The sequence below is a fragment of the Aquarana catesbeiana genome, linkage group LG06, assembly GCF_042186555.1.
Source record: "Aquarana catesbeiana isolate 2022-GZ linkage group LG06, ASM4218655v1, whole genome shotgun sequence".
Lineage (NCBI taxonomy): Eukaryota > Metazoa > Chordata > Amphibia > Anura > Ranidae > Aquarana > Aquarana catesbeiana.
In genome coordinates, this window is record NC_133329.1 from 389,577,478 (window position 1) to 389,601,513 (window position 24,036).

At 44.0% G+C, this 24,036-nt stretch overlaps 2 protein-coding genes across 2 annotated transcripts in view; one reads left to right on the forward strand and one right to left on the reverse strand.

Moving 5' to 3' along the window:
- LOC141147164 (rac GTPase-activating protein 1-like) overlaps positions 1-7,600 on the forward strand; it is a 113,574-nt gene extending 105,974 nt beyond the window's left edge. The window contains exons 15-16 of the mRNA XM_073634313.1: positions 5,911-5,995; positions 7,531-7,600. Coding sequence (XP_073490414.1) covers positions 5,911-5,995; positions 7,531-7,600 — 155 coding nt within the window. The remainder of the gene's footprint in view (positions 1-5,910; positions 5,996-7,530) is intronic.
- A 10,001-nt stretch (positions 7,601-17,601) lies between these two features.
- Positions 17,602-24,036, reverse strand: part of GMPPA (GDP-mannose pyrophosphorylase A) — a 37,029-nt gene continuing 30,594 nt past the window's right edge. The window contains exon 13 of the mRNA XM_073634314.1: positions 17,602-18,422. Within this exon, the coding sequence (XP_073490415.1) occupies positions 18,322-18,422 (101 nt within the window). The 3' untranslated portion in view covers positions 17,602-18,321. The remainder of the gene's footprint in view (positions 18,423-24,036) is intronic.

Consider the following 24,036-nt stretch of genomic DNA (forward strand, 5'->3'; position numbering starts at 1 on the left):
AGCTAGCAAGGAGAGGGCTGCTTTGGCAAATGGCACTTTTCTTCATCTCCAAGCCTTTACCCAAGATAAGCCTCTGTAGGGAATGCAGGGTGAAGGGGCTTGTCAGCTAGAACGTTCCAGGCAAGCGGGCAAGTAATTGGAGAGGGAGAAAAGTGTCCTATATAAAAGCAGCCGTCTCCATGCTAGCCACATTGTCAGATGGCCGCAGATGGAGGAAGGGTGCCTTGTCTGACTTCATAGCTAGCAGAGCTGAGCTTAGTGTAGGAAGAGGAGAAATAGGACTAAAAATACTTTGTTCCCTGGGGAACAGAACACAAGAATTAACATGGAAGTGAGACTTTTTATATCTTAAATCTAAACCCCCAAGTACAAAAATGTCATATTTCAGCTTATCAGTACTTAGATTTACTGTATTGTATTAGCTTTATTTTTTAGGCTAAGAACTTTTTTAGCAAGTATAAAAAATATCTGATGCCAGAAATGCATTGTCCTTGTAACTTCCTGTGTATGGAACTGAAAGCGGAGTTCCGCTTAAAAAAAAAAAAAATTTAAAAGTCAGCAGCTACAAATACTGCAGCTGCTGACTTTAAATAATCGGGCACTTACGTGTCCCAGGGTCCAGCGTGGCAGGGGATCGAAGCCCCGCTTGTCTCCCCCTCCGCTCAGTGGTGCTGGCATTGTAACTGTGGGTGCCTGGCTGTGGCTTCACAGCCGGGCACCCACTGCGCATGCACGAGTCGCGCCACACCACACGCCGTGAAGTCATCTGGGACCTGTGACGTGTCCCAGATGATTGCCTAGAGGGAGGGGGGAGAGCTGATCTCCCTTCCTGCGCTGAGGGAAGTGACGTCAGGAGCCCAGGCGCTGAAGGGGGCAGAGTGGTTAGAGTCTGAGATGAATGAGGGATGGAGAGGGAAAGGGGGAGAGTGGGATGGAGGGACAGCAGGCCCAGATCCTACACAACAATGGAAATATGTGTATTCTAGAAAGTTTAACAACCAGCAGATAAAGATACTCCAAACACCTGGTGTTAGCGCTTCAATCATCCCGGCACCATGGTTGTTATGGTATCAGGATGATTGAAGTGCATTATTTCTATTATTACATTGTAATATAAAATGAAATTATTCAACTCGCCATAATGCCGAATCAGTGGGATCCCTGAGGGTGTCGCCTGCCACGTCGCCTGCCACCAGCCGTCCGTCCTTGCATCAGGTGCCCCCAGCAGAGTCCGTCCTTGCATCACGTGTCCCAGCAGAGCCCCCCTTACATCAGATGTCCCCAACGGAGCCCCCCCTTACATCAGGTGTCCCCAGCGGTGCCCCCCCTTACCTTTCCATCGCAGACCGGCAGCAGGGCGGGGAGGTAGGCGAGGCGGAGCGGGGCGCAGGGTGGGCGGTGACGCAGGAGCTTCGTCTAGCCACCTAGCCGTTCCTGGTCTCCTTAAAAATGGCGGCCGGCCGCGTACCTCTAGCGGTGGAAATTCGTACAAAAACGGATTTCTCGGGACATTTCACGGGAAACAAACTCGGGGAAAAGAGTCCAAATCCCGGGAAATCCGGGACAGTTGGTAAGTACTTAGTTAAGTTAGTGGCGACAGCTTCCCCTCTACCTCCGTCCACGACAGGTTCTCCAGCTGGCAGAACCGTCACTTCTGTTTGGACTGCAAGTCGCAATTCCAACCCTGCGCTGCTCTCTTGCTTCTGGATAGGCCCTCAGACAGCCTAGCAGCCAGATGTCCCCGGGATAGGCCTCGGGCTCTGGCCTAGCAGCCCGGACAATACAACACACGTCCACCCAGACAGCCGTCTAGGTGCCACAGAACCCCAATCACCTGACTCCACCCAAATATAGAGGTTCTCCCACGAGGCTAAGGGGCCCAAGAAAATCCCTGCCTCAATGCCACAGAGTGTAAAAAGTCACATCAAAGTCGGACTGAAAGTCGCGTGACTTTGGAGTCTAGCTAGTGTGAACCGAGCCTAATGCAGTAATGAACCCAAAACCAAAATTGTAATTAATTGCAGCTTACCGATCCTTGGATATGGTGGCTGCATTTGTTTTCTTTTTTTTAGGCCTGGTTCACACTGGTGCAACAATTGCTCCGACTTTTAGAGCACAAGTCACATGACATGTAAAAATCCTTGATTCCCAATGAAAGGGGCCTTGACTTGTACCCCCCCCAACACCCAGGCTATATGTTCGGACAAGGGTCTGGTATGGATTTACTTTAACTCACACTTTAAAAGCAGATATAGTAGTTTTCCTCATTTTTTGGGATAAAGGTTTTTCATAAATAAACTTTCTTATTGGAAGCACCCATGTCAGTGGTAAATGATTTTATTTCAAACCCTCTAACTCAGGGGTGCTCAACCTGTGGCCTGCAAAAACCCTCTGATGTGGTTCCCCCGACCCTATTCTCTGGGATGGTGGGTCGGCAAGCCCAGATCACGATCAATGGGTTGCCGACCTGTTATCCCAAAGCATTAGAGTGCATGGAGCCGGCAGTAGAGGAAGCAGGCGGCCAAGGAGGGAGCAGGAGCCAAAAAAGTTCCTTTGTTGCGCCACTCTGTAGTGCACTTCATCTGGGATCGATCTAGCAGCCTGAAGAGCGATGCCAGCAGAAGCTGGAAGCGGAAAAGGTCAGTTTATTAAACCTCACATACACTACACTTTTGCAATGGGAATATTAGCACTTATAAAAATGGGTTATGAGGCTGCTTTCACACTGCTCTGCACCTACGTCTTTCCTGCGGGTTAGCTGCATTAAACCATAGACTTCTATTATATCCTGCGGGTTTGATGTCCTTTCTGAAAACTCACCAAAACTCCTAAAAGCAGACCCCCCACAAGATGTAATAGAAAGTCTATAATTTCTAATTAAGCTTAACCGGTTCTAGGGACAACCAGTCATATCTATATCCCAGTGTTTCTAGAAAGTACAATAAATTGGATGGAACGGTTTCCTCCCATAAAATGGATACGATTTTTAGAGATATGAGGTTTATCATTGAGCTGAGCACCAAAACACAGATTGTATTTTGAAGTTTCATTTTATTGTACAAACATCAATTTAAAAAAAATCATAAAAAACACGTTTGTGTGTGAATAACATATAGCACATAACCAAAAAAACTTGGTCCTGTTAGCAAGGAAAAGCTTGAGCATAGAATAGTCCATGGAAAAACTAGAGCATAGAGTGATCCAACGCATTTCGTGGAGCTCAATTCCCGCTTCTTCAGGGAAACTCAATGTGCATCTGGACTTTAAATTTAAAAAAGATAACATTACAATCACATATAGAATACTTAACATTTTACAATAACAGAGAAAATTCTAAAGAGATTATTCCATAAATATTGTGCTCACCAATCTCATCAAACAATAGCTGTGCATAATTTCCAACATTGACTAAGACCAAGCCAGGCCCCAACCCTGTGCTCCATGGTGTCAGAACCTATAGGAACAGTCTGGTAGACCCTGGATCATATCTTAGATGGATGCGGGCAGACGGTGTCAGTATGTCTAGAGCAGTGGTCTCCAAACTGTGGCCGGGGGCCAGATGCGGCCCTTTGCATGGTTTTATCTGGCCCTCGGGGCATTATATTTATCCACTGGTACCAAAAAGGTACCAGTGTATACCAGTGCCAGGACGCCCTTAGATAGTTGCAAACTCAATTGACAGACTCCGAGACTTCAAAAGGAGGACAGCTATACAGGGAAAGGCCCCAGCAAGGTGCCACTTCTGAACGTGCAGGATTGTGGTCTCCTATGGTAACAGTCCTTTAAAAGCTCCTAACTTAAACATAACAGTTCTTTCAGCTTCACTACAACTTTTCCTTGTAGTTCTTCAATACTGAGCTCCTGGTCTCTCACTAGACCCTCTGATTCACTGACTATGAATCCCCTGAGCTCCTCAAAGGTTTGCGGTGGTATCTTGCTCAAGCATCACCCACGCTTCCCTGCTGGGTCCCTAGCTTGGCACTTCAAATACCTTCAGGCTTCACCCCTGCTGACCAGCTTGGTCCCTGGCTTGACACGTAAGGCTGCTCTGCAAGCGTCGCCTGCGCTGGTTGGGTCCCTAACTTGATCACCGCCTGAAGTTTCCCGATTCTCCACCGTGCCCTTTCAGTGAGAATATGATTCCAGTACTTTCTTCAGTTACTCACTGTGGTCCCTGGTAAAGGGGATTGGTCCCTTCGTGGCGACAGCTTCCCTTCTACCTCTGACCACTGACAGGTTCTCCAGCTGGCAGGACCGTCACTTTTGGTTGGACTGCAAGCTGCAGTCCCAACCCTGTGCTGCCATCACTTCTGGATAGGCCCTCATACAGCCTGGCAGCTAGTTGCCACCGGGATAGGCCCAATCTCCAGCCTAGCAGCCCGGGGCAGACGACACACGTCAACCCAGATAGCCGTCCAGGTGGCACAGAACACTGATCACCTGACCTCACCCCAATATAGAGGCTCTCCCAGCAGGCCACGGGATTAAAGAAAACCCCTGCCCTTAGGCTGGGACATCCACATACCCATAACCTGACCTTAGGTTGCCCTTCTAGTATCTAGTACCACCAAGTACCTGGCCACTTAGTGGAAGAAAACATAGGGAGCTATGTTTGTTTTCTGAAACAAACATAGCTTAGGGAGAAATCAATAGATCCCTAACAATCGACCAAGATAACTACTCTTGGCAAGTAAATTTGTGAGGAGCTCCCTGACTAAACTCAAGGGTGCTACAAAAGGTTGAGTACCCCTGGTGCATCTGCAGAAAAGCTTGTTCTGTTGAAAAACAGCTGCAATATAAATGTATTTTGTGTGTTTTTTTTTTTGTAACATAGAGATTGTTTAATTGCAGAGAATATATAAAGTAAAATTTTTTTAAACTTGTAAACTTTTGGAAAGAATTATTTAAATTGATCAAAGCCAATCTAATCCTCCTTTTTAAAATGGTTCCCTGTAAATGTCTCCAGTCCCCTCCTGATAATAAAGACATAAAAAGGTTTCCCAGCAGCTGTCAGAACCGATATCTTCAGTCTGTGTGGGGAGAGAATATTTATTCAAAAACTACGAGATATCTCGCTCATGAACATCTCCCATGCCGGAAATATATTAGAATATTTATCATAATGGAAATTTCACGTATCCATTGAATATCCATAATTATGAATCCTTATTAGGTTATCAAAATATACATATAAAAACACTTAAAAGAGCTCTATGGTCACAGCTCACACTTTCACTTTATAATATCATCATTGTAATAAACAATACAAACAATGGTATATTTGACAATCCAATATAAGCTCACTGGAAAATCTCCTTTCATGTTGAGTGTCTAGGGGCCATCTCTTTCCACAATGCTTTTGAAGCTTCTTCTCCATTCCTAAGGACTACATATCCCATGGTACCTTGCCTCCAATCAGTGATTCCTGTACTGATTCCGCCTTTTGAAACTCCTCGCCTCCTCTGTAGATCAGAAGGCAGGCTCTGTGGAATGAATGACACAGCAGTGCCTACTCACAGCGTATAGTGACTACGTGTCACAGAATTCCAGGAGGTAAACATATGGGATCTTCACAAAGTTAATTTTACAATCTTCAAGATTGTTCAGGTTAATAGATGTTTCAGGATTATGGATACTTGATGGACATATGATATTTCTGTTTATAATAAATAAAATTTCTCACATGGGAAATGTTCCGGAGTTGAGACCCATAGTGTTTGAATAAGATTAGGGATACACCCCAATGAGTAGTGTATTCATTATTTCTGACACAGGCCAGGGTCTCCATTGTGCCACTAGAGGAGAAAAAATGTTAAGAACATTGGCAACTGTGGAATTGTTTTAAAGAGTGATATTTTTTGGTAATGCAGAGGGTGATTTGTCCGTGGTGTTTTTTGTTTCTCCAATTAGAGCGTCTGTTTCGTCCGTTGACATCTCCTGAGCTTAACTCTGGGCTGGCTGTTCCTCGGAAACCTAGAGTCTCCTCCCCGTATCTGTAAGTAATATCTTTGCATTCTTGAATTATTATATACAACATATAGGAGGAGGAGATTTACTACAAGCAGATGAATCTAGGCATGTTCATGGGTCTACATTCACCAGTGGCTGTTCCTTAGATCAACCATTCTCAACTGGGGTTTCCTCAAGAAATTCCTTGGGCAGTGGTAGATTGAGTTCCTGTCTAGACCTATTTATGGGTCTAGAAACTCTAGATTCACCCTCATTCATCACCTAGGTCAGCCATTCTCAGCCAGGGTTTCTCCAGAAGTTCCTTGAGCAGCGGTGGATTGATCTCCTGTCTAGACCTATTCACGAATCTAGATTCACTAGCATCTACCACTTAGGTCAGCCATTTTCTGCCAGGGTTCCTCCAGAAGCTCCTTGAGCAGTGGTGGATTGAGCTCCTTGTCTAAAGTTGCCTGCATAGGGCTGGAGCTAATGTTACTTAGCAGAACCAACTAAATGGCCTCAGTTGAGTCTCGCCTCTTGTCCCTTTGATAAGTTACCACTAACCGTAAAGAAAATATTATTCCTACTGACCTTCAATATAAGTGGTATTCTTCACACTCTCTATTAATATTAAAGGGCGTGCCTTCAAAGCCTTGATCACAGGACTGGCTGAACTGAAATATAAATCTTTTGGCAAGTACCATATTCACATAGATGTATTTAACCTTTTTGTGCTTATCCATTTGCCTGATGTTCAGCTTTACCACACATCTCTAAAGCAAAGCAATGCAGGACAGATTGTTTTAGATTGCTCAATATACACAGGGCCACTAGAGCACACGTCTCAAGTACAAGGCCAGCAGGGCGAATCTCGCCCACCAGGCCATTTTATATGGTGGTCCCCTCTCTCCTGCAGCTGAGAGGAGGACAGAACTCTTCCGCCAGATCCTGTGCCGCTGCGGAGAGGATCATTTCGACCCCGCCCCCCAAATCTCAGCAGCCTGCACCAGAGAGTAGGACAGAACTCCAATAGATCCTGTGCCTCTGTGCAGCCGCAGCACCCCCTCATCTTTGCCTCCCTGCTCTCAGCAGTCTCCAGCCCTCCCCTGGTCCTCCTCCTCCAGACCCTGCGTTATCTGCTTCCTAGCTTCTTCCCAGCAGCAGTGCAAGGTAAAGGGGGTGCACTGTGATGTAAGTGAGGGTGGAGGACTCTTGACTTCTGATGGTGGGGGGCTTCTTGACATCTGATGTAAGGGGGGGGTCTACTCTGGACAACTAGTCTTACAGATGCAACCAGCCCTTTGAGGGCAACCATAATGCTGAGGTGGCCCGTGATGAAATGGAGTTTGACACCCCTTCACTAGCGGGAGCTTTTATTAATCCACATATACACATGACCACTAGAGGGAGCATTTATAAATCCACATGTATACCTACACAGGACCACTAGAGGGAGCACTGTCCCCATATAAAGTGAATATGGAACAGCAAGTAAAAATGAGAAATGTATCAAAATTACTTTCAGGAAAATGTAGAATTATAACGCACCTTAATCCTTTTTCTGTGTTTTCTTGTGTACAGAACAGAGTCTGCCAGCAAAAGTGATCTGATAAAGAAACCGGGAAGATTTTTCACTTCCCCAAACAACTAAAATGGGGGCGTGGCCTCCTCAAAACAATACCGAATCACTGTGCACTTATTAATCACATGACTGTTTTGTGTTGTCTGTATTGAGCCTGTTCACCGCAATGTGTCACTGCTCTTGTATTTGGTGTGTAGGTCCTTCTCTGTGTACTTTATTTGTGTGTCAATTTTTGTAAAATGAACGCTGATTTATTTTTGCAGTAGAAGCTTCTTTCACTGTAATTTCTTCCAAGCTGACATGGCTTGGGCTGGCCTGAGAACAGGGGAGGGGGGCCATGTCCTGACAGTCCATTGCAATGCTTGGTGCTATTATGTTAGTAGTGCACGCGATATACGCTGCTCTTTCCTCTTCTCAATGGGGCCAGGTAATGATTTGGCTCATTTCCAAAATTTTGGAAATGCTCAATGTACAATACAGAACAGCTTCAACCACTTTTGTGCTCATTATTGCACCTTAGGTTTGGTTCACACTGCTGCGACCCAAAAGTCGGGTGTCTTCCAGTGCAACCTTGCATGGCGACTTGATGCGACTTTAATGCAACTTTTGATGTTTTGCGACTGGCTTAAAAAATAAAATCCCTCTAAAGTCGAAAAATACGACTACCTTGTGACTTTTGTGATTTTAGCATAGCAGTTTAGGGCACACGTGTCACACCAAAGAGGCAGGGAAGTAGGGCAGATACAAATAAAAAAAAAAAAAAAGACCATAAATAAATAAATAAAAACACAACAGAACCCTACAAGGACCGTATGTCTTCTAAATTGATGGGGGAGCCCTCCACAAATATGCAATACTACAAAAACTCCACAATAAATGGATATGGGCTCAACTCCTCCTTCGTTTATCTTGATCACTGATTTTGCACTATGGAGAAGGTTAGGCTTATTCAAAAATTGAAAAAGTATGTATATAGATGCACGACCGCTCCCAACTGCATTAAAATATCTATATATTTAAAATACATAAATGGTACACATTTAACACAAGGTTATGCTAAAAAGTATATCCTGTCCCAGTTCCACCCGATTTCCACATAAATATATGCCAAACTATTTGAAATGCGCGTATTTCTATATTATGTATTTGAATTAATAAGTATGGCTAAGCCACCCTAAGCAAAATTATCTGGTACTGCACTGAGAGAGCCAAACAAAAAGGAAAAAAATATCAATAGTCATTCCACATCGGAAAGTATGGGCCTGTCTTAGGTCCACCTTAAGCTGATGGGCCCTATTGTATGCGTTTGTTAGTCCTTGACCTTTTGGCACGTAAAGCAGGAACCTCCTGTTCTTCTTCCTTTTTTTTTTTTTTTTTTTTTTTTTTTGCGACTTGAGTTGTAGCAATTAAGATGACACCCATTGAAATTAATGTGTTTTTACTTGCTTTGCATCCTGTGTCACAGTTTGCAGAAGTCGCAGTAGTGTGAACCAGGGCTTAGAGTAGACCTAAGTCCCCGATTTCTCACCAAGCGACACACCAATAGGCCCTATTGTGGTGGGTGAGATTGGGTGGTTCGTAACCATTGATGTCTGTGCTCCTATTGAAAGATTTACTTACTTCCTACATCCCCCCCACAACACCTTTTTGTACAGTGATCACATGGAAGTAAGGGAAAATCTCTCCATGGGGGGTATCAGCCAAACATCCTGCAGAAATGTTAACTATTTATTAAAAAAAAAAAAGTCTGGTGTTGGGCTGTAACTGGTATTTACATTTTTCTGTGTGATTGATGTTAGCAAATTGTATGGCAGATTATTTTTGCCTTTATAGAGAACGAGTTTGGTCTTTTCTGGTGCATTTGCTGGATGATCTTAAATAAGAGGCTCCATCTTTATAATCACATTGTCAGCCCCATTGATGTAATAAGAAGCACTGCACCCTCACCATCTTTTAGATATGTCAATACACCACCAAATATAAGACCCCCTGTTTCCTTATAGCAGGTTAAACAATGCTTGTGCTGCCTAACCTGCCCCTCTGGAAACTGTAAAATATCTGTTTGTGCCCTCCCCCCTGTAATCTGACCACGGTTTATCATGGCTGCCGAGCCTTGACACTGGTCAGTTTATGTGCCTCCATCATCCGCTGTTTCTCCTCTCTGCTTTCCCCCCCTGCTCTCCCCCCTCCCTGCCTGTCAGCTCAGGAGTCTGTGTCCGTCTCTGCCCCCCCCCCCCCCCCTCCTGCAGATAGTAAAAAATCTACAATTGAAAAAAAAAAAAAATCTGCCAGCCCTTCTTTTACGCTGCTATCCCGCACTGTATAAGTGTTAGAAATGAAGCCTCTAAATACCCTTTTTTTTTTTTTGTGCTGTATCTTCAGGCCGGTCACGTGACTCCCGGCTGCTCTGATACTCCGATCTGGGGCCAAGCGACCAGCTTGGCGGTCACGTGACCTCGGCTGACATCAGAGGGAGAGCTTAGCTCCTCCTGCTGTAGCCCTGGATCAGAGTATAAGAGCGGCCGGGAGTCGCGTGACCGGCCTGAAGATGCAGCACAAAAACGGGTATTTTAGAGGCTTTGATTATAACATTCACTTATACAGTGCAGGATGGCAGCTTAAAATAGGGGGGCTGGCAGCAAAGCATAATTTGGGGTAACAAACGTTTTTTAAAGGGTTTGTAACCCTAACACTTCATATACCTGATATGCGCCTGCTGTACCATGCACTTGTATGAGAGTCTCCTGTTCTCTTTGTATTGCTTCCTTTATGTGAAATCCCTGGTGTTCCTGCCAGTGCCTCTCCTTTCCTATTAAAAACTAATCACACTAAGCAGGAGAGTACAGCGTGGTCAGTTCTCTAGCTATGCTGGGAACTCGGCCTACTCTCCAATAACCAGACTTGTCCTGACACACCCCCCTTGCACAGCCATTCACTGGGAAGCTCAACTGCTTCTCTCCCCCCCCCCCCCCCCCTATTTCTTAAGCAACTGACAACAGAGGGAATGTTATAACTTGTAGAAAAAAAAAAAAAGGTATTTATAATGTTTTTATATCTATACAAAAATGTTTTGCCTTTTATTTCTATTTTAAACTGAATTGGTTGTTTTTACAAGGTGATAGTTTATAATTACTTTTAAATGGGCAGGGGATCATCCTCATTCTTGATTCACTACAACTTTATGCTTTGTACAAATAATATGTAATGCTACACACCTGCACTTTAGTGCAAACCCCCCCCCCCAAAAAAAAGTCTCAGAAATACCTGTTCATCCTGCCGGTCAAATCCACCTAATGCAGCTTCCTGTTATGGTGTGGCAACAATCCAGCACTGTTCAGAATCCAGAGCAGCATTGTCACCCTTCAGTAGTTTGTGTACGCTTCTACTACAGCAGGAGAAGATGCTGCAGCGGGCATCGCTATCAGCATTGTCCCTGCTAAATCACTAGGAAGGGGGGAGTGTGTGAAAATTGATGTTCCTTCTAAATTCCAGCTCCCAAATATAGCATAAATGTAGAAATAAAACCGCTTTCCATTAATTTTACACCGGCTTACCCAACTCTCTTCATAGCTGTTTAAACACACTGCTCCATTACTTCTTGGTCAGACTTTAGGTCATGACACAGGAAGTAGTTGACTAGCTGAGAGTGGATGATGCAGGGTGTGTGCTAATGATATCATCTGGTCAACTCCTTCCTGTGTCATGACCTACAGTCTGACCAGGAAGTAAGGCAGAAGTAATTGAGCAGTGTGTTTAAACAGTTATGAAGAGAATGGGGTAATCCTGTGTAGAATTAATGGAAAGCTGTTTTTTATTTTTGCAAAAGAAGTACATTGGGGAGCTGGAATTTAGAAGGAAAAAAAAAATGTGGAACAATGGTGAACTTAGCCTTTTAAGTCATAAAGCAAGATAAGGCTAGCAGGCCCAATAGCTTGTCTTTTGGTGGCAATGCTCTTCACAGGTTCTCTTCTTCCCTTTTTTTTTTTTTTTTTTTAAATTGCAGTCTCAGCAGGGGGTTGAAGAGGGAAAGTCTATGGGCCAGGGCTGTCAGAACCAAAAAACTATGGAACCCCCCTACTCTAGGGACATAAGTAGCCAGCAACTGATTCAGCCCAGAAGAAGCCATATATGGCTAAAACTGTAAATTCTCATATACAAAACAGGCTATTAATAGTGAAGAGGATTATTTAGGAGATCAGACATTTTATAACATACTACCAGTTGTCTGTGCTGCCTGCAGGTTAAGGAAACTACCAGAGCAGAACAATGTGAAGCTAAAACAAGGATTGTATAAAATGTACAATAGACTTTGTATGGCATGGCCAGCTTGCAGTTATTGAGGAACCACCATGCCTATATAAGCTTATAGAACATCGCCACCTAGTGGATATATGGCTCCATACACACAAAGTTCATTTTACCAAGCAATTGCTCCAGAACAAAACATCTGCTGCAGGAGTGTCCTTGTTTAATGCAGCGGTAAGTGATTTACAGCACATTAGTGTATGTGCTGAATCATGTTTTCTTTTTTTTTCTTCTACATACTAAGCACTAGTAATGCCTTAAACAAATATTAAACCGCGAGCATTGATAATGTGCAATCTGTATATATTTATAGCTGAAAGTTAAAGCCCTATTGGCTCCTCAATTACTGTAATGCAGTCATGCTGTATATACAGGGAAAAAATATGCTGCTGTTTTTTTAGTTGCTGCACCAAGAATTAAATTGCCATGTTGTGGCCTTCTGGCCCGACATAGGTGAGACGGCCCATTGCTCTCACACATAAGCAGCAGTCACTTCCTGAACACTGCTCTAATCAATCGCTCTCTCAATCCCTGGGCAGCACTGTTGATTGGAGCAGTGTGCAGGAGGGAGGGGGAGAGTGTGAAACCACAGGAGACCTGGGTCACACTTTAAGTGTGAGATGAGGTTACAAGATTCTGGAGGCACCCCACTGACCATGCCCACTTTTAAATCACACCCACAAAACATTCCCATGTGTAGCCATATCCACCAAATCACACCCCCTTTTAACATTACCATGCCCTGCAAAATCAGTCTCCATATTTTGGAACAAGAGGAAGATATTTGTGTGCCTTGGCATTATGAGCAAAGGAATGATGCGGTGCACCACAGCAAAGTGTGAGTGTGGCACACTTTTGGTAGCAGTAGCAGGGGCTTAAGGGATATGACCTGAGCCTATGCTGCTGTGTTCAGGAGTAAGTAAAGCACAATGTGGAGGTGTCAGGAGTAGGCAATGCACAGAGTGCAAACGTTAGGAGTAAGAAATGCATGGAGTGCAGGAATCAGGAGTAGTTAACAAACTGAGCGAAGGGGGTCAGGAGTAGGTAACGCAGAGTGAGCAAAGGTTAGGAGTAGGTAATGCATAGAGAGCAGGGGTCAGTTCAGGAGTAATGCAGAGAGAGCAGGGGTCGGGTTAGGATTAAGTAATGCAGAGGGCAGGTCAGGAGTAATGCAGAGAGAGCAGGGGTCAGGTCAGGAGTAGATAATGCAGAGCGAGAGCAAGGGTCAGATCAGGAGTAACGCAAATAGGATAGGGGTCAGGTCAGGAGTAACACAGATGGATAGGGCAGGGGTCGGGTCAGGTCAGGAGTAGGTAATGCAGAGAGAGGAGGGGTCGGGTCAGGTCAGGAGTAGGTAACACAGAGGGAGCAGGGTAAGATCAGGAGTAGGTAATGCAGAGAGAGAATGGGTCAGGTCAGGAGTAACGCAAATAGGGTAGGGGTCAGGTCAGGTCAGGAGTAGGTAATGCAGAGAGAACAGGGGTAAGGTCAGGAATAATAATGCACAGGTTTTAGCTTCAGTATATATTTAAAATGTGAATTTTAAAGTATCTGTGGATTCCATGTCTTGGAGTACAGGATGCAGATATAGAATCTTAGACCATTTGTTTGAGGCCTTTGCCTTCAGGAGATGGGACAGCTTGCCAGTGTACCCATAAAACCCCATCCACTCCATGAGTTATTTTAGCAAGCAGTAAGGGGTTCACAGATATAGAATTTACAAGCATGTCAAATTTCCCATTTTTTTAATGGTACAGTATAAGACACAGGAATGCTTTTTTTAGACCATGGGAAGTCCATAAGAAGTAAATAGAGAGGTGGGCAACAAAAACTGCATCAACATACACACGTGGAAAAAAAGGGTCAATGGACCCTAACCAACTGTTGACAGCAGAAGAACACATAAGCAGAGAGTCAAACAGCCATCTGTCAAGAACAGTTTTAAAATGTGAACAGAAAAAAAGCCAGTGGCGGCCCTGCCACTTGAAGAGGGACAGATGCTAAATGCTGTAAAAAGCCCAATAACCCCCTATAGCTTTGGAAAAATGGGCTTAGATAGGGGAAGGGGGATTCCATCCTGGAGGGCAGATGCCTTAGAGAAAAAGGGTAAAATCGTCACCCAGCCAGGTGGAAGAGGAGGGAAGGATCCCATAGGCGGGCTGCCCAGTGAGAAATAGTCAGTTCACAAGGTATTATGGGGCAGGCAGCCAGATGACAGTGACCCCATTCATAGGGGAACCATGGATGTTGGAAATGCATTTAAGGCAGGACATGGGAACGAGAATGATATTCCCACAGAGAAGAGGAGCCCTTAGGAACCAAGAAGTACCAGCTTGCAGGGTACATAGTCCTCATGTAGTGTAAGGGAATGAAAAGTCCCAGGTGAGAAGACGGGGATCCAATGAAGAATGACAATTCTGTATGGAGGAGGTTTTATTCTTACAGAAACCCCTGTTAAGGGGGTAAACCTATTTTGGCATAAGGAGAGGGCTTTGTGCAGGCAGGAGCACCTGAAAAGGGCCCCAGGGGGCATAGAAAGTCACAACAGGGGATGAAGAAGAGCAGCTTCCTTGAAAGGGAGTGCAAAAGTCAAGATGTTAGGAGGAGGATCTACAAGGCTTATCCAGACCTGCAGTGTACTGAGGGCTAGGTGTTTGGCGATTCCAAGTGGTAGAAGTTGTAGGATGAGGAATAAGAATGAACTGTGGGATGGAGTTCCATATTATCACGCTAGATTTTGCCTCACTTGATGAATTGCAGAGTATGGGGGGAGCCATCTATGTACCTTAAGGAAAGAGGGGCACTTAAACTAGAGGTTGGAATGTGGCCAACTGGTAAATATCAGGAAATCAGCAAAACTGGGAGATCTCTTGGTAAGAGTCTGCAGATCAGTCACATAACTGAAAGTTTGTGGTGAAAGTGTAGGGTCATTCATAGACTGCATGTGGAGAGGAACAAAGTCATAAAGGGGTACTGAGAACAGGCACAGTCAATGTGTACTTTTACAATACTAAACCGGCAAAGAAATTGATCAGTGTTAAAGGCCAGCTCTTTAAGGAGTGAAAACCAGAAAGACTTTGCCCTGAGCTATGAAATGCTTTCCACCCCATATTCAGGTCAATGATCACCAGATTACCCATTTCACAAGCTGCAAAGTTTGAGGACTGTGTAACGGGGAGACTTGTGTAATTAAAAAAAAAAAAAAAAAAAAAGGGGGGGGGGATTTATTTATTGGAGCTAATCTCCCCACGTAGTGAGGAGTAGAGTTCCAGCAAGCTTGAATGGAAAAGGTGGACACTGGTTGTCTCGAAGGAGTCCACCAGCAGCACCTGAGGGAACTTCTCGTGGAGCAATAACCAAAGGCAGCATGTTCCTGAGCATGTGGGACTACACTCAAAAAATGTCTTGCTGAAGAGAAGTGTGAATTATAGTGATGTCAGGATTAGACCCCGATGCGCCGAGTAGTACAAGGTAGGGGGACGTGCCAAAACCACAGGGGACACCGAGGACATCCGTGTTTTGGGCTATGGTTAAAAATAATTAGACCTGTAGGCAACTGGTCTCCAGGGTACCCTGGGAAAAGTATAAGGTTTATTCTGTAATTTCTCATGTTTAAAATGGCATTACAATTATAATTCTGGTACAAAGCATTGTAAAGTTATATACAAATAAAAGTTTTCCAATTTTTGAAAGCAATGTTAAAGTTTATCTTTTTTAGTTTTGATAGAGGGATTAGAACACCTGTCAGGTTTTTATTCCCGTCTGTGGCCCCTTTTGGGAGCTACGCCCTCTCCAATTGTCCCGTTTACCATCATCACCGAAAGTGAAAGTAAAAGAGAATCTTAAATTTTGAGTTGTCCTAATAGAGGGGAAATCTTCTAGTTCTGGTCACTACCTGGGATTCCTGACAGGGGTTATAACACTCCCTTGCTCTATCGAAAAAAGAAAATAAGTTTTGCCTTTAGTTCCACTTTAAAAAAAAATAAAATAAATGGATTTAGAAAACAAATAAGAATTAGTCAAATATCAATGCCTAGAAAAATAGAAATAAACAAAAAATCAGTAGATAAATAATAGTTAAGGGGAGATGGGGAAGGAGACGCTAATTAGGGATGATTAGACTAAATTATAAGTTAATAAGGGGTCAAATAGGAACAAATTCTATTTTTTTTTTTTCCACTTGTCAGGTTGCTTTAACTGAGATAATATGCAGATCGAAGCTCATCACAACTACAGATGAATAAAACAAAGTACATTCAAAAGTAACAATGTTCCTTTGTATCTAGTGTCTAAACAACGCTGTGCCAGACCATCCATTTTTTGACAGCAGAAGTATTTACAGCTGTTGTATTCACACAGCAACTCCCGACTGTCATTTTGACAGCTTAGAATTTCCAGCATATGTGAGGGGGAGCAATAGTGGGGCAGAAGCATAGGACATACTACATACGACCTAAATGACATTCTTTCCTTCCCTGGCAACTACATAAAAGGATATGTAAGGAGGAGGAGCTGGGCCAGCACAGAGCGTAATTAGACACTCCTAAAAGAGGGGAGAGGTATGAGGTGCAAGGAAGGATGGGGCTGTGCTAGGGAGTTGCCACTTTTTGGAGTGTCAAGTTGAAATTAGAAAACTAAGTCCTGCTGGATGACTTCAGGCTAAACATTCCTTGTGACAGTAATAGGTGGTGACAGGTACTCTTTATGGAGAGATCGGGGGTCTAAAAGACCTCTAATCCCTCCTTTGCACTTCAAAGTATTCAGAACGCCGTTTTCGGCGATTCTGAATACTGTGTATTTTTTTAAAACCGGCGCCATTGGCAGCCGAGTAAATGGGAAGTGACGTCATGATGTCGCTTCCATGTTTACGATTAGGAGGCTCGAACAAAGCCGCATCGGTTGTTATACCAGGAAAGCCGATCGCCCAGCTGTGGGCATCATCCTGGTATAACCCCGGAAAGCCGAGTACGCACATCTGCGTAAGCTCAGCGGGAAGGGGTTAAAAGCCAGAAACACACTGGGGTTGATTTACTAAAGGCAAATAGACTATGCACTTTGCAAGTGCGGTTGCTCCAGACCTTAGTAAATGAGGTAAGGCTTCACTTTGCACGTGTTTTTTTTTTTTTTTTTTTTGCAAAAAATACCCAAATATGTTTTTGCTTGCACATGATTGGATGATGGAAGTCAGCTGAGCTTCTGCTTATTTATTAAGCTCTGAAGCAACTGCACGGTGCAAAGTACACAGTCTTTTTTTTTCCTTGAGTAAATCAACCCCCACCGTCTCACCCTGCTCTGCACATGCTCAGTTGCCCTCTATTTTTAAGCACTGTGCCAAAAAAAATCAGAGCCACTAGAGGCCGATCTGCTAACAGCCTAAAGATTTACTGCTGCTCAGGGGCTTTGGGCTTCAGCAAAATGTCAGCCTCCAGCAAGGAGAAACCGGAACGATGCTGGAGGCAAATTTACAGCACACACTAATATAGTATCATAATTATTCATGTGGAATGTATGTTCTTTGCTAAAGGACATTATTTTATTATCAAGTTGTTATGGGTAAAGCTCTACTTTAAGAAGTGCATTGCAGGGGGACTAAAAAAATATTTAATAATAGAAATTTATATTTGGGGAAAAAAAAAAAAATATATAGATAGATAGAGAAAGAAAAAATGCTGCAAGTAAGCATTTAAAATAAATTACTTTTTTTGGGCTTTTACCTGATTTTTTGTTTTTTGTGAATGCAGTTCCACATTAAAACACAATACAAATGGTGCCTAGTGGCAAATTTTTATTAATTTAGAATTGTGATGAATGTTCAGCCGGGTGACCCTTTTCTTCCAGAACTTTCTCCTTGTTGAAAGCTGTTTCCATCTTTCTCTGTAAACTAATAACAGCAGCTGCTGCGCCCCCCCCGGCTATGTGTGCAGTGGTGGAGGAACCATAACAATTGTGTGCTCTAATCTCATCACCTCCACATCGTACAAACAACTCGCTGGACCAGCATGGCCGCTCCTAATATCTGTAACCGATACACTGGCGTTAAAAGCTTACATTGCCATCTACAGTAAAGTCTTGTAGCTATAGAGGAAGAGGTCAGGAAAGGGTACGAGAGACTTCTCAAAACTTGACTTTTAATAAATTCTGCAGGGTGCGCGACCGCGCCTGCAGCCGTGTAGACGTCCAGTACACGAGATTGTTATCACGATGGAAAGAACGCCCTGGGGGTTAATAAGCTGTCAGTGAGCCGCCTCCAGCTCTGTACATAATCTCTCGGTGGCAGTCCTGATGTGTTGGGGGCTCCGGGGGGGGGGGGCGCCTGTGCCTAAAGGCTGAGAAAACTCTAGCAGGTCCGTGTCACTTCTTCCTGCTAGAATACAAATCTCAGTAAAGCGGCTACAGGGGACCATTTATTTTCTGACCCGGAACACAGACAGTTCTCCCGGCCCCCTGCGAGCGGAAAATTCTGGCGTCGGGCCCCCCCCCCCCAATTATAGAATAATCTGATTCTTGAAGCTGCGGCTCAGCTCCTTGTGTGGCAGGACGATGGAGTTTAATATGACAACTTCTGCGGGGATGGACACATTACAACCTGGAAGACAAAAGGGATTAGAACACCAATGAGAAGATGAATTTATTGATGAATGGAGGTGTGCTATCACTTGTAATCTCATTATAGAAACCGCTGCGTCAACATGTGCAAATAAAGCGGGGATATGCAATTAGCGGACCCCCAGCTGTTGCAGAACTACAAGTCCCCATGAAGCATAGCAAGACTGACATGACACACAGAGGCATGATGGGACTTGTAGTTTTGCAACAGCTGGAGGTCCGCTAATTGCAGATCCCTGGCCTAAAGCCTCGTACACACGATCAGATTTTCCGCAGAGAAAACCTCAGACTTTTGTCCGAAGGGCGTTGGCCAGGAACTTGTCTTGCGTACAAAACGGCACACAATTGTCAGCCAACAAACACGAACGTAGTGACGTTTTCAGCTCTTTAGCCCCACCCTTTGGGCTCCTTCTGCTAATGTTGTGTTTGGCGAGCATCGATTCCGAGCATGCGTGTTTGTACTTTGGATTCTGTCTGACGGACTTGTGTACACACGTTTGGAAAATCTGACAACAGACCGTTGTCCACCGAAAATTTATAAGCCTGCCATCCAAGATTTGGCCACGGAAAATCAGACAATTGTCCGCTGGAGCGTACAAACGGTCGGATTTTAGGCCAACAGTCTGTTATCTCACTATTCCCGGCGGAAAATCTGATCGTGTGTACGAGGCTTTAGGCTGGCCATACACGATGCAAATTTCTTTCCTGCAACCACACAATTCCCCCATCAACATAGCCAGTCCTGACAGGGGAATCGGCAATTGTCTTCGCTAAGTGGGGGCAGCACCACCACCACCACCATTTTTTTTTACCAAAAATATGTAACTGAATACATATTGGCCTAAACTGATGAAGACATTTTATTTTTTACATTTTTTTTTTTTTTATTGGATATGTTTTAGAGCTGAAAAAAAAAAAAAAAAAAAAAAAAAAATTATATATATATATATATATATATATATATATATATATATATATATATATATATATATATATATATATATATATATATATATATATATATATATATATATATATATATATATATTTATTTATTTATTTATTTATTTTTTAAAAAACATTGTCAGTCTTTTTATTTATAGCGCAAAAAATAAAAAACACAGAGGTGATAAAATACCACTAAAAAGAAAGCTCTATTTGTGGGGGGGGGGGGGGGGGGGGGGGAGACAAATTTAATTTGGGTACAGTGTTGTATGACCGCGCAATTGTCAGTTAAAATAACACAGTGCTGTATCACAAAAAATGGTCTGGTCAGGAAGGGAGGTGAACCTTCAGGTGAAGTGGATAGCAGCCGTTCGCGATAAATCGCAAGAGAATGCAGCAGGCTGCTTGTACCAAAGTTGATCGATCGACTTGGTATATTCAGCCTGCCAATTAATGGTTCAAATACTCACCTTTCCTGCAACCCACATTGCTGAACTCCACTCCCATCCAGAGAAATGATCCCCCAAAGTCAACACAGAACAGGTATAGAGCAGCAAAACTAAGTTAAACCTCCTGCACTCAGGAGTGGTGCGCACTTTTTTTTTTTTTTTTTTTGTTAGGTAAATTTTCCTTATTACTAATTGCATGGATCCATCCAAACCAATTCCACTCATTCATGGTCCCCACGCCTTGCTGCCCTCCTCAGGGATAGTCAAAGCATACTAATGCATTTCAGGGGGGGGGGGGTCTCCTCTTCATCAGATCTGCAGACCTGTGTGGCATTCCTCACCAACATACAACTTGCATGAGTAGCGGTGCTGGCGGTTTTGCATTTGGATATTCATGAGGAGTAGCACAGTGGCTAAGTGGTTAGAACTTCCGCCTGGCAGCACTAGGGGGCACCGGCTCGAATCCCAACCACGGCATCTGCCTGCAGTTTGCATATTCTCCCTGTGCGGGTTTCCTCCCACACTCCGAAGACATGCTGGTAGGTTAATTGGATCCTGGCCCAGTATATGTATGCATGAAAGTTCCTTAGACTGTAAGCTCCGTGGGGGGCAGGGACTGATGTCAATGTATAATATATGTAGAGTTCTGCATAGATTTACAGCACCATATAAGTACCTGTAATAATAATATTAATTATAATAAAAGTAAAACAAATAAGCATGTCCTTTTTATTGGTTTGTGAGTATAAGGACCTACTTTTCTTTTTTTTTAATAAATGGTGTTTAAAGATAATGCACTAGGCTGGTGTGCCCTTTCTGGTGTAGCGGAGCGCTGGCATAGAAAGTTGGACACAGTTGAAGTTGAACTCTACACTCACTTTGGCTCCAGCAATGTGACGTCCTGGAACTCCCCACCAGCTGCTGACATCTTCACACGGCCGGCTACTGGGTATTGAACACTGGCCGCTTTCATTGGCTGGGATGGGGATGACGTCACTCCTGTGCATGAGTTCCGTCGGCTTCGGCATTGCCGAAATTCTATACTGAGCTGCGCATGCACAGATCACTGTACAGGGGCGGACAGGCAGGTAATTTTCAGGCAGAAGGGACTTCTGCATTAAAAATCCTGCTTGTTCGCCTATTTTGATTTACTACCTGGTTCCACTTTAAGAAGCTTATTAAAATACTTAGTTCATAAGTAAAAAATTTGAAGTGTTTCGGGGGAATCGCCTCCCCCTTCGTCAGGGCTGTGTGGATGGATGTGGCTGGTAACAGATCTGAAACCACCAGAGTTCAACATGTAGTGAAAGTTTCCTGGTGCGTTCAGATCCTATAATCCTGGTTTCACCAGGATTAAACTTCAACTATGACGCACTTCTACACCTGGCGCTCCCTGCTCATTCCCCGAAGCACCTCTCGGTTGCTTTCAGAGAGGCAACAGCCAGAGACCTAAACAAGTCTCACTGACACCCCCCCCCCCATCCCTATCAACTACAGAACTCTCTGAAGGACAGATCAACTCTGTTTTCCTTCATCTGATACCCAAGCAAACATGGATCCAGTGGGGTCATATGCACACACATTGTCAGATTCCGAGTTGACTTTGTGAAACCAATCTACCTGCCTTTTACAGGGTTAGCTTGTTTTAGGAAATTTGGTAAAGCTTGGCATTGCTAAAATACACACATACACACACACACACACACACACACGCTGCCTGGCTTTTTTGCAGTTCTAGGGGCTTAACCTCCCTGGCGGTATGATTATTACAGATTTTAGGTGCTGAAAGCGGTACAATTATTTTGCATGGAAATTTGGCGTTTTATATTGTAGGTCTGTAATTCTTAACAATAACACACTTAAATCTGTCCAAACAAGAGTCTAGTAGATATCCCGGGTATGATAAAGTTTGAAACACAAAAACATAAAATATAATAAAAAAAAATAAAAATAAATAGTAATAAAATTAATTTCCACATGATTCACTATCGCTCAATTCTGCAAGTGTTCTAATTTACTATCGCTGTTTTCTAGCTGGTCTAAAGCCATTTTTGACGTAAAGGGACACTTTTTGGTTGCTATGGACAATCTCCAGTTTCCAGGCAGAAAGAACAGTATATGCAATATAAAACTGCATGCAGGGCATGGGCCAAAGCACTGGGGACAAAGGGGATGTGAAATCATTTCATACAGATTACAGTACTGTATGTGTTATGATTTTACACTTTTTTTTTTAATTTGCCGCCAGGCTCCGCCCCCGTGCGTCGCGCCGCTCGCAGGGAACGGAGCCTGGCACGGAGAGGCTTCGGAGGAGGACGGAGCCCGCAGACAAAGCGGGGGACATCGCAGGATCCCGGGGACAAGGTAAGTAAGGAGGCACCAGGATCCTGCGATGTAATCCCGAGTGTGGCTCGGGGTTACCGCTAATGGTCCTGAATTTTAACCCCGAGCCACACTCGGGAAAACCGCCAGGGAGGCTACAGAAGTTCTAATATGCATACTTGTTAGTGGACTGACTCAAAATACCAGTTCCCTGGCTGTCATTCTAAGAAAGGGTCGGCAATGGCAGCCTCTATTGTTATTCAAAACGCTTAGGAGCACAAAGGGAGCTCTACAGCAGCCTAACCTAATAGAGTCCAAAAATCTAAGTTTATTAGTTCCTGGTCAACTTATCAGGGCTTTGGAAGTTTGTGTGGGGCTGAGTGGTGGGAGTCTGGAACTAATGCTTCTAAAAAAACAAAAACAAAAAAACAAACAAAAAAAAAAACAAACAAAAAAAAAAACAAAAAAAAAAACCCACACACAACAATAGGCCATTTAGCCTCTGAATCCTTGAAATTCCCTGAGAATCTTGCCACACTGTCTCACACAAGCTTACAACACCCCGATGAAGGAGAACATACACAACCCCCGATATGCCTCAGCTATTTTGGGGTTGATTTCAGGGGCGGCTCGTCTATTAAGGGCTCCCGCGCACAGGCACAACCCCCCCCCCCCCCATGCATCCAGCCCCTTTCAGGATGCTGGATGCATGAACTTCAATGGGAGGGGTGTTTTTGTGAAGCACCTGATTAGAGCCAGAGGCAGAGAATGCGAACCAAGCCCACCATATTCACTATTCTTACACTGAATCTCCTCTCCGCCAATCAGGAAGCAGGTCTGGGACCCGTTTCCCGACTGACCAAAAGGCGAAGCTTTCCGATTGGTCGCCAAGGAGGAGGGAGGAGACAGAAGCCGTCGAGCAGGGGAGGAGAAGCTTCTATAGGAGCTCATTAGAGAGTGTAAAGCGTACGTGTGGGAGGTGCCGCCATTCAGGACGTTTTTCTCCGTTTCCATTAATATTGATGACATGCATGTTTTTCACATTTGTATGTGAGTATTTTATCCCCGAGTTAAGTTTTATTAAATGTTATTAGCAGAGAGCACTAATTTATTTATTTCAGGTACTTATATAGTGCCGGCAATTTACGCAGCGCTTTACATATACATTGTACAATCACATCAGTCCCTACCCTCAAGGAGCTTACAATCTAAGGTCCCTAACTCAGATTCATACATACTAGGGACAATTTAGACAGGATCCAATTAACCTACCAGCATGTCTTTTGTAGTGTGGGAGGAAACCGGAGTACCCGGAGGAAACCCACACAGGGAGAACATGCAAACTCCAGGCAGGTAGTGTCGTGGTTGGGATTCGAACCAGCAACCCTTCTTACTGCTAGGCGAGAGTGCTATCCACTACACCACTGTGCCTCCCACTATTATTTGCCTTCGTTTTATATGGCCACACATGACTGAATGAGTTCCCGGGAGGAGGTCTGAGCTGTCTAGATGAACTGCGATGACGATTCGTGTTCCCGAGGTATCCTGAGAGATATTTCACCAGGCGTGTGTTACTCTATAGTGGGGTCCATATCGTGAGAACCCAGGAGGAGGTCTGTCTTGTCCAGGAACACCAGGAGGAGGAAGGGTTTCCCAGAGGCATCCTGAGAGATATTACTACAGGCATGTGTGACTCTGTAGTGGGGTCAACATTGGGAGGTGAGCAGGCATTCCACCTCGAGGTGGTGGTCCCTGGATATCGATGAACTGTCACTGAAAGCTGCACTACAGTGGAATTTTGTCAATATTTGGACTAGATTTATGAGTTTTTGGTTGCGCTACAATATATTTATCATATTTTATGCATAGAACATATAC